Source organism: Suricata suricatta, chromosome 5 (genome assembly GCF_006229205.1).
Source record: "Suricata suricatta isolate VVHF042 chromosome 5, meerkat_22Aug2017_6uvM2_HiC, whole genome shotgun sequence".
NCBI lineage: Eukaryota > Metazoa > Chordata > Mammalia > Carnivora > Herpestidae > Suricata > Suricata suricatta.
In genome coordinates this window covers 2,666,921-2,677,554 of record NC_043704.1, presented here as the reverse complement: position 1 = coordinate 2,677,554, position 10,634 = coordinate 2,666,921, and the positions used below count along the sequence as shown (strand labels likewise).

The 10,634-nt window shown below is 59.3% G+C and overlaps 2 protein-coding genes across 2 annotated transcripts in view; both read right to left on the bottom strand.

Moving 5' to 3' along the window:
- The window catches only part of PWP2 (PWP2 small subunit processome component), a 15,063-nt gene extending 8,515 nt beyond the window's left edge, over nt 1-6,548 (bottom strand). The window contains exons 1-9 of the mRNA XM_029938858.1: nt 6,273-6,548; nt 4,749-4,861; nt 3,669-3,763; nt 3,360-3,459; nt 2,389-2,532; nt 1,390-1,525; nt 936-1,153; nt 518-661; nt 276-365 (exon numbers count right to left, since the gene is read on the bottom strand). Of these exons, the coding sequence (XP_029794718.1) occupies nt 276-365; nt 518-661; nt 936-1,153; nt 1,390-1,525; nt 2,389-2,532; nt 3,360-3,459; nt 3,669-3,763; nt 4,749-4,861; nt 6,273-6,290 (1,058 nt within the window). The 5' untranslated portion in view covers nt 6,291-6,548. The remainder of the gene's footprint in view (nt 1-275; nt 366-517; nt 662-935; nt 1,154-1,389; nt 1,526-2,388; nt 2,533-3,359; nt 3,460-3,668; nt 3,764-4,748; nt 4,862-6,272) is intronic.
- A 2,843-nt stretch (nt 6,549-9,391) lies between these two features.
- The window catches only part of TRAPPC10 (trafficking protein particle complex 10), a 72,802-nt gene continuing 71,559 nt past the window's right edge, over nt 9,392-10,634 (bottom strand). The window contains 1 exon segment of the mRNA XM_029938855.1: nt 9,392-10,634. This exon segment is cut by the window's right edge and continues 52 nt beyond it. Within this exon segment, the coding sequence (XP_029794715.1) occupies nt 10,483-10,634 (152 nt within the window). The 3' untranslated portion in view covers nt 9,392-10,482.

Below are 10,634 nucleotides of genomic sequence, written 5' to 3'. Positions count from 1 at the left end.
CCCGACAGCCAGAGGCAAGTGCCTGTCACCCTCCACCTGAGGGAGGGGACCCAGCAGAGATGCCTCGCCGTGCGGCCCGCCAGAGACCCCCAGCTGAGGGCCCAGCTGATGGAGACAGGGGCTCAGCCAACAAGGCATCGCACACGTGGACTTGCGCTGCTCCCCCGCCCCCCCGCCCCCCGCCCAAGCCACTGCCACGCTCACTGGCGCCAGGCCCCGGGGCAAGAGGGGGCCGCCGGCAGCTGTCCTGGCGCAGGGACTCTGTTCTCAGTCTCACCAGAGCTGCGGACCAACCTGCGCAGCCAAAGGCGATCCAGTCTCCAGAGCCGTTGACAGCAATGGACGCGATCCTCTGATCGGAGACGCTGAGCGGGAAGGCGGGGCGTCTGAAAGGGGCGGCAGGCGCCCCGCAAGCCCCCGTCCACTGCCCCACGGCCTCACCCGGCACTCCCCGCCATTGTCCTGTGGGGCCGGTGGGCACGTATGCACCCCCCACTCCACCAACGGGGGCCCTCACCTCAGGGAGTGGATGAGGTTGAACTCAGGGAGCTCGTGAAGGTGGAAGATTCCAGAAGCAAAGCCGGTGACCAAGAGGTGGGTCTTTTTGTGGTAAGCCGCGGCGGTAAGGTTGTTAAAGTCTCCCTCCTTGTTGAAAAAGCACCTAAGCAGACAGGGGATCAGAAGACTGTGGACGCCCATCCCACACCCGTGTCCCGCCCCAGGGACCCCAGGCCAGGTGCCCCGGCTCCATGCAGGACACAGGCCCTGCTGCGCCGGCCTCTCCTCCTCTCTGCCCGGGACTCCGCCCTCCCCGACCCTGCGCCTGGGACACCAGGCAGCCTCCCAGCTGCTCCCCGGGCTCTGTGCCACATCTCTCCACGTCACACCTCAGCCTCGGGGGCACGAGGCCCCCACCAGGCTGTGGAGACACCTACTTGGCCAGCCGAGAGTATTTCACTTTGCCCTGCTGCTCCTCTGGGGCCGGCGTGGCCTTCCCCCGGACGGTGGTCTCCTGCTCCCCCTCCTCTTCGTCTCCCTCCTCCCGCTGCAGCAGGTCCGCCTTCCAGCCCGAGGGGGGTTTCAGCCTCAGGCTCTCGGGGGGCGTGTCACAGTGCCACACACACAGGGCCCCGTCCTGGCTGAGCGTGTACAGCTGCAAAAGGGAGCGTGTGGAAGTGGGCGCGGTCGCCCCCACGCCAGCCCACGCCAGCCACGTGGTAGACAAGACCCCTCTCAGCTCCATCGGCCATCTGCAGCCTGCCCCCCAGCACTGGCAGAGACAATGGCCAACAGGCGGCCAACAGGTGCCCGGACACCCCCAGGTCACCCGGGGGGAGGGGCGGCGGGCGCGTAGCTGAGATCCCGGAGCCATCGGGCGAGTGGACGTACATCCAGGCTGCCGGATTCAAAGAAGCACGCCACGATGGCATCCTTGTGTCCCCCCAGCGCATAGTAGATGAGGTTGTCCCAGCGCTCAGCTCCGAACACCCACGTGGACATGTCTTTGCTCCCGACTGCAAAGCACCTGAACAAAAGAGACGCAGCTGGTCCTCGGGACGTGGGGGGGGAGGTTCCCCGCAAGCATGGGGGGTGGGGGATCAGAGGAGCTGTGGATGGAGGGCCAGAGAGCCCGATCTGCACGTCCCGGTGGACGAGTCACCGCCCTCCTCACCGCAGCCCTGGGAACCCTGAGCACAGACCCAGGCCCATCGGGTGCCACGGCGGGGGGGGGGGGGGGGGGGGGGGGGGGGGGGGGGGGGGGGGGGGGGGGGGGGGGGCGGGGCGCCTGCTCAAGGCAGGGGCACAGCCAGGCACAGGAATAGGCGTTGCCACTGAGGCGGCGGGAAGGCGTGGCTACAGGGCACCGCCCCTGCCTGTGCGCTGGAGGCACCCCGCCCCCTCACGCTGTGCGCTGGAGACGCCTGCGCACTAGGAGCAGGACTAGGAGCCGGACCCGATGCCGGGCCTCGGCTCCACCCCACCTCCCACCCGCATTGTGCAAAGTGGCCCCAGGCCCCAGCCTCCACCTCTCCCGCGCTCAGAGTGCAGGGCAGCTGGGATCGAGCAAGCAGCTCTTAGGTGCCTTTCAGCGCAGTAGGGGTGCGGCCGTGAGAGGGCCGGGCGGCCCCACGCCGGGAGAAGCTCCAGACTCCCCCTCGGACGCTGCTGCTCGGCACACGTGGGCCAGGACGCAGCTTCCCCCCCCCACCCCCGCGAGGCCGCCATCCTGCGCGCTGCTTTGCAGGGACACAAGCCCCAGGCAGGCCCCGCCCCACATGAGGCTGCGGACCCAAACCGGAACTCTGGGCCTCCACGAGTCACCAGGCTTCCCCACCCAGCAAGAGGCCAGTTCGGGTGTCCCCCGCAGGCCCCGCCCACAGGCCTCACCGAGAGTCATCTGTCCAGTCGATGCACGTGGTCTCATCGTAGGGCCCAAAGTAGGTCTTGTCCAGGACGAAGGCGTTGAACTCCCGCTTCCTTCCAGGGGCGTGGTACATCTGGGCGATGTTACCTTTTGTGACAACGAACTTCCTGCCGCAGAAAAGAGTGCCATCAATACAGAACACCCGTGGGGGCCTCGAGACCAGCTCAGCCTCTGAGGGCAGTGCACCTGCTATGAGGCAATTTCCTAAGAGAGGCAAACACAGGGGCCTGCCTCTCCATGGCCCCCAGGTCCCCTCACCTCCTGCAGGGACTGAGGCCAAAGCAGGACAGGTGGACAGCTGGAGAGACAGACCCTGCAGGCCCCCTGAACGCTGCCACACCTCTGCCCTCCCGCCCGCCTGGGACAGCGCCCCCGAGAGCCAGAAGCACAACAGGGCCCCGCATGACGGGTGCTGGGGCGTGGCCACTGCCTTGGAGGCCGTGCTAAGGGGTTTCTCAGGGTGGAACGGCGCACAGCTGAAATGCAGGCTGCCCCCTCCCAGGCACGTCTAGGTCAGCCTGGGTGTGAGCAAGCTGCAAACAAGCCCTCTCTCCTGTGGCCCTTTAACCCAGAGCGAGGCTGGGCCCGGCCAGGGTCCTGTGCATGCACAACACTCTCCTCACTGTGCACATTGAGGCTGGGGGTCAGTGCCATCACTCAGAGCCAGGAGCCCCTTTGTGGCTCTGCCGTCCGGAGGCCACAGGACCCTCCTGAGGACCATGACTGCTCTGGAGGCTATTCTGGACGAGGATGTTTGGAACCTCCTGCTCAGGGGGTGGGGGCGTAGCACCAGCCCCAGAGCAGGGGGAGCAGGGGCGTGCAGCCTTGCGGAGCCCAGACCTGCATCAAGTCCGGCCCAAGCACAGGCTCCCACGCGGCCGCCGCCGGTCGGGACCCCACCGCACGGGTCCCAGAGTCTGCGCCAGGCCCTCACCTGCCGTCAGGAGAGAAGGACACGCTGTGCACGGAGCCCTTGAAGTGGAAGTGGTGGAGCACGGACCTGCACACCAGGCTGACAAGCAGCGCGTCCCCCCCTGCAGGAAGGGAGGGGGGCCGATGGGCCGGCGCCCTAGACAGGAGGACGCCCAGGCCCGTCTGTGTCCCTGCCCACCCAACACGCCCTCCTCCCAAGGCCGCCTGGGCTGCAGGCAGGAGGACCCGGAGACCTACACGCCAGCGGGACAGGGTGATGGCCTCGTGGTCCCAACCCCGGAAGTGCTGCTTCCCAGACAAGGGTGTTTACCTTCGTCGACGATGATGGCCAGACGGCCATCTGGGGACAGCCCGACACACTTGACATTGTACCGAGTGGCCAAGGGCAAAGTGCTGGATTTGTTGCTAGGAGACAAAATCAGAGCTGTGTCACTGGTCTCAGTTTTCAGATGAGGTGGGGGTCAGCCTCAGACCTTCCCCCCCACCCCCACCTTCCTGCCCCTTCCTGGTGCTGGGGCCAGAGCTCCCCGATGGAGAAGCGGGAAGACCAGGTCCCCGGTGAAGATCTGGTAAAGCAGATTAAAGACCTTAAAAATGGGCTTTGGTTTGTCAATTCTGTGTCTATGACCGCATCTAGAGAGGATTCGACCGACGTTATAAAGTTGGGAAACTGGAAGCGAGCTACACGGTAACAGAGGGGACAAACCAAGGTCAGCACACGTGCGCAGAGCCCTTCTCACGGCCGGGGAGGCGCGCAAACGCGGAAAGCCAGTAACGTTACAAACGAGTCACCACTGCTCAGAGTCTAACTTTGTTCCTTCCTGTTCTGCTTCCTAGTTTTCCTCCGACGAGCGTGTGCTCCCTGCTCCCGCAGTCCCCCCAGATGTCACTTAGACGAGAAGGCAGCCGTGATGGTCAGGCCTGCACTTGGCCCTGAGTCCCTCCCACAACTACTCTCAGGAGCTTCAAGAAGTCACCCCCAGCAGAGAGTCTGGACCATCATCCCACCGCACAGACAGGGAGGCTGAGGCCTGCAGAGCAGTGACAGGAGGGTCTCACTCTGGCCACACGAGTCTGGGAAGCCGTGACAACCACTCAGGAGTCCTGCCCCTTGAGAAGGAAGGAACAGAGCCACATGCTCGGCCATCTGGGGGCGGGGGGACTACGACGACGACTCTGCCCTGAGAGTGAGGTCAGACGCCGGCCTTCAGCTGAGGGACCAGGATAAACCAGGCCCACCACCGACCTGACCCACTGATGCTACGTACATCCTGGAACAGGCTTTCGGGCAGCGGCACTTGACGGGGGCACCGGTGAGAGGAGGGCGCGGTTGGCTCTCACCCGCTGGCCACAAGGGTCACTGTTGTCAACATCCTTTTAACACACTTACTTTTTAAGGTCAAATACCGTCACTCTGTTTCCCACAGGACTAATAACTGAATTTCCATCGCACGTAAAATTTAAGTTTCCACAGCGATAGACTGTCCCCAGCAAATTCGAAAACTGCAAAGAAAATAAATCCATCTTAATACAACGAAAGTATAAAACGTCTCAATTTCGGGAAAGGGCTAAGGGAGCAAGGCCTCTCCAATCAAGTAGATGGCATAGACTCCCTGATCCCCCCAGGTCCCTGGTCATTCCTGGGGTCCCTCCTGTCATCCCCTGGGATACTTGCTGGCCCGGCCTCGAGCAAGAGAGAGGAAGGCAGTGAGCCCAACCCCAGGGATCCCAGGCTCCCGCCGAGGTGGGGGAAGGGCACTGGGAGTGCCCGACGCCTACAAGGACAGAAGGCGTTTGCCAAGAGCAGAAGAGAAGCGAATCCACGTCTCAGGAGGAGGAAAGCCAGAGCAGAGGATAAGCACTCCAGGGACATCAGGGACTCAGAGCACCTTGAGCAAAGTAACCTGCTGGGATCTGATTTATTAACTGGCTCACTCATTCCTCATCAAACTGAAGTGTTCGCTGGACATGCTGCTGTCTGCAGGGTCTGTGCCCTGAAGCCCTCAGAGTCCAGTCCGGGGGCGGGGCTCTGAAGAAGTAACTAGTGCTTCCAAGACCGAGAGAAGTAGTTCCAAGACTGGACAGGGAGGGGCTGCCCCAACCAGAACCTGGAGAGAGGAAGCCAGCAGGACTAGCGTCTGGAAGTGATGCCCACCCCCCCAACCTCGGGGAGCTCACAGGGAGGAGCCTGGTCAGCTGAGAACGTTTTAAGCAGAGGCCGGCTGTGGTCGGATCCCCCGCCTGCCCCTTTTTTGGAGACCACAGGAACAGCGGGGAGAGCAAGGAGACCAGCTAGGTGATCCTGTCCCAACCAGGAATGGAAACAGCGGATGAAGTGGAGCCACCAGGGAGGAGCTGGCTATGGGCGGGTGGAGGGCGACACTCAGCCCCTCCCGGTTTGGGTGGCAGGGGAAGAGAGCACCTAGGGGCAAGCGCCACAAGTGCAGGGTAGCGCTGAAGAGGCCTGCGCTGTGGCCAGAGCCAGGCCAAGCTGGTAAGGACCTGGGACAAACCAGGGAGAGTCACGCGGCCAGGCAGGAGGCTGGGAGAACTGTCCTCAAGAACCGGGACCCACGCGGTGTAGACGGGGTAAGCCTCCAGCGTCCCCGACTAGCGGGCAGCCAAGTGACCCTGACAGCGGAGGAAGATGAAGGCTACGTCCCGGGGCTCGGCTCCGCGGCTCCTCTGCCCGCGTGGAGCCGGGGACCAGACCTCCAGTCCCTGGCTGGCCTGCCGATGCCCACCCCGCTAGGGCTCCGTTCTCTCCGGCCCACCCCTGCCGCCTGGGGGCCGGGGCCCGCCTCTCCGTCCGGGTCCCGAATCTCCGCCCACGGCCCCGAGGCCGGCTGCGCAGGTTACAGGCTGCGAGACAGTGCGGCCCATCCCGGCCCCAGCACCGCGGACCCTCACTCACCCGGTACGCGAACTTCATCGCGGCCGCCGCACGTGCGCTGTAGAGCGGCCTCCGCGTCCAGGAGTGCTTCCGGGAATGGCCCCGGCCTCGCACCACAGCGCCCCCAGGTGGCCGGGAGGGACGGTGCCGCCCGAGACGGAGCCCCGCCCACAGGACACGCCCCCCTCCTCCGCGAGGCGAAGGCTCAGCCCTCAAGCCTGTCACGGCTCCTCCCTGAGGCGGAGGCCCAGCCCGCAGGCCCGTTCCGTGTCCACCCAGAGGCGGAGGTCCGGCACTTGGGCCCCAACCCCGCCTCCTCCCCAAGGCTAAGTCCAAGCCCGCAGGCCCAACCCCGCCTCCTCCCCCGAGAAGGAGCTGGAGCACGCGAACCACGCCCCCACCCCAGGCACAGTCCGGTCTCGCAAGACCCCGCCTCCGCCCCTTCTTGAGGCTAAGCCCCGCCCACGCCCTCGAGGCGGAGTCCCAACCTGCAGGCCACGCCCCTCCCAGCAGAGTCCTCCGCAGGCCTCGCCTCCACCGCGCATAGAGACGCGGGGTGAGACTGCCGGCCCCGTTCTCCGCCGGCCCCGTTCTCCCCCGCCCCCGGGTCCGGAACCGTGCACCTGCGGGCACCGAGCAGGGCTGGGGCTCTGGTCTTCTTGGGTCCCGCTCGCACCGCTGCCGAGAAGTTCACGTCCTGAGTGGGTGAGCCACTGCGACCCCACACTTACTTATTTAAGCTCTGCATTATGAATGAAGGGACTAAAACAAGGAGGCTGCGTAAACTAAAGAAATTGTAGGGGCGCCTGGGTGGCTCAGTCAGTTAAGCCTCCGACTTCGGCTCAGGTCATGATCTCACAGTTTGTGGGTTTGAGCCCCGCGACGGCTCTGTGCTGACAGTTCAGAGCCTGAAGCCTGCTTCCAATTGTGTCTCCCTCTCTCTGCCCCTCCCAGCTCATGCTCTGAATCTGTCTCAAAAATAAATAAAACATTAAAAAAAAAAAAGAATAAAAAAAAGAAATTGTATTAGCGATGCTACCAAAACGTGGCAAAAGCAAGTTTACTTGACAGATCTACCCAAAAAAAAAAAAAAAAAAAAAAAACCCCAAACAAACAGAGGCCCTGAAGACTCAAATGTCTTTGCTCCTGTGGGGTACTGGGTAATGAATTATGAAAAAAAAAATCCCTAAGGCTCCTCCACAGAGCAAATAATCTATGCTTCAAGTCTATGCTCAAGTCAGGAACAAGGATTAGGGACAGAAAGCCAGAAAATTCTCTAACTTCACACACTCAACTTTCTGCAAAAGAATGAAGTTCAAAACAGCAAGGTTTCTTCTTAAAATCTGTATTTTCAGAATTATAATGCTTACATTTTAAAGTCTTAATACGATGGTTTTAGTCTAACATTACAGAATAATGTGAAAAATGACTTTTGTAGTAAACCATGAAAATGGAATTAATACCTGCAGTGTCAAAGTCACCAACTTGTCACCTTTTCCACTCACAGAATCCCAGCAAATTGGATTGATGCTTTTGGGTCTTACAGCCTGACGTATATGACAAATAAATTTAGAGATAGGGGGCACTTGCATGAAAAATCAAATTCCAAAATCATGTAAGGTTTATTTTAAAGATCACAGTTGACTGCAAAACATGTAGATCAGCGTAGTTGGTTCTTTAAAAAGTAGTATACTTTTCATTTAATGCACACGTCCGGAGTTGTTTTCATTTTATAACTCAATCTTACTTTAAACACTAAGGAAGGATTGGATAGTAGCCCATGTGTATTTTCTCTACTAACTATGGGATATCAACCAAGATTTCCTAATATAAGAATCCAACCCACGACCAGCTGTGCTGACGATGGACTGTAGTAATAGTCATTTTCAGATTAAATACAATTTCCACATTAGATCAGAAGTTATAACTTTTCCAGTCATAGGAAACCCCATGAAATTCACCAAAATTATAACTAATTTCCTTTTCCACTTGCTAGTATTTACATGTTCTGCAGAGATTTGTGAAACAGCTGCACACTCTGCCTTTTAGATGCACGTTCCATGCCCGGTGTCACGATTATTTAACTGCTGCTACATCTTCACTAAGAAAACCAGCCTGTCAAAAACACATACGCCTTATTTTAAACACAACAAAAATCGAATTACTGTCTTCCAGAAAAATAAAAGACGAAGTTTAGATGAAATTTTTGTGTAAAACAAAACAAAATAAAAACAGAGGTACCCTTATAACTTAGGTTGCAACAGATCTCTTGGGTAATTGGGGGGGGACCAAACCTCCAGTATATTTTATTCCATACAAATTGAGGACAGTAAGAAGCCACCATGAACATTTGGGATCTCCCCTTCATTTTCTCCCCCTAAATATATTATGTAATTAGAGAATTTCAACCTGGGATTAGACCCCCCCACACACACACCCACACCCCCACAGAAATAAGGTAGCCATCGAATCACCGGCTCCCCCTGCTGGAGGGTAGAGGGAAAGCCGCGCTAGGCGCGGAGGCTCTGAGATGACGAGGAGTTCCTGGTGGAATCGCGCCTCAAACATCTCTCCATCCACAGGGCTGGGCAGGTCTCCAGGGCGATCGTCAATTTTTACAACAAAACAAGCTTATTTTAGAAACCCTAAGCTATTGCTAGACTCCGGAGTTCTAATATGCGTAGCTAGGTGATCAAGTTGACTAGCTTTAAAGTGCACCTAAGGAAGGTGAAGGTCTGACCAGTGTAACTAAACTCACAAATACTGATCTTTCCACGTCTCCAGTTTCTGTAAGCGAAGACTCGGGGGGGCGCGGGGGAGCCACACCGCCTTATTTGCTGAGTGAGCTGGAAGGCTACACACCGAAGCTGGGAACCGGTACTCCGGGCTGCCCCGCCGCCCCCGCCGCCCCCACCCCTGTAACGCCAGCCTCCTCCGGCCTCTCCCCCGCAGGTGACCACAGGCCCCTCTTCTCTCGGCTCGTTCACGAGAGGCCGCCCGCTCTGCGCCTGACTGCACCCCGTTTCTGCCCCGGGCCGCTCGGGCTCCACTCCGGCCGCGCGTTCCCGGTCTCTCGCTTCGGGGCTGGCAACAGGTTAGCACAGCCAACGCGTATTTACAAGCTGTAACTCTCACACCAGTAAAAACAAAGACACATTTATTCTGTCCTTGGTTTTTGGTGCAACTTCTACATAAACATTACATCAGTTACTTTGTACTTTTAAAAATAATAAATCAACCATATGTACAATTAAATTTACAACCAAGAGCAAACTAATCCCTTGGTAATGGTTATGGCTGCAGTTTCAGTGCACCAGCAGAGAATGTTCCAGACTTCCGTCGTTCCCGCAGCCAGGCTAGCCGCACACTGACAGGCCCCTCCAGTCCCCACTGAAACGGAGCCTCCTACTCCCTAGGACTTAAGGTGCAGAAGAAAAGTACTGATTATACAGTGACGATGACATGTAAAGACTTTGAAGGGCGAAGAAAACAACGTGTCACCCCCACATATATAATGACAATTAAAATAAATACATACTTAATTCCAAGTGCATGTGGTATTCAACCAACATCACAGAACTTTTATTCCCAAACTAGTTCAATACCAAGTCGTCCCTTAGGCCCTGGTCTACTCTCCCCAAAGTACCTTAAAATGGCTCCGGCTAAAGGAGGCTGCAGGCCCTCCCAGGGCGGCGTCCCAAGGCACAGAAGGGGCTCTGCCCCCTCCCCCCCCCAGCCCTCAGCCCGCTGACCTGCCCTCCAAGGGAGTTATTCTGGAAAAGCACACTCGTCGGGGTAAAGGACGGTGTTTTACCCCCCAGGAGACTTACAAATCCACCTGGTCCAGAACGAGGGCGGCCGTGTGCCTGGAAAGGCACACACGTGTCACTACTTAGTCGGCGAGGGCAGCCGCACGTCCCACGGGCTCCAGCGGGCGGCAGAGACCGGGGGAGGGGGACAGGGAGGGGTTGGCGGGGACGGGGTCTAGGCCGAACACCAGAGGCGCCGGCATAGGGACAGGGAGGGAAAAAGAAGGAACCGCTGACAACACGAAAAGGACGCTGTGACCCAGCTGACCAGCCGCGAACGGACATTCTTGGACGCCCCCGGGCCAGGCAGAGTCACCGGGAGTCTGGTTGGCGCTAGGATGTGTCGGTGGGGAGCAGCGGGGCCAGGACCCCTTCTGGCGCACTCACGCCCAGCCCGGGGCGCGCGCTGGCCTGAGGCGTGGTCATGTGACGCTGACTTCGAGGACGTGGTCATCTTTGCTGGGGAGGACCAGCACCTGCGTGCCCACGCTGGCGTTGAAGACCTGGCCGGGCGGCAGCGCCTGCAGCCGGGGCATGGGCAGGCCTCGGTGCTCGCCGCCGGAGGCCGGGTGCG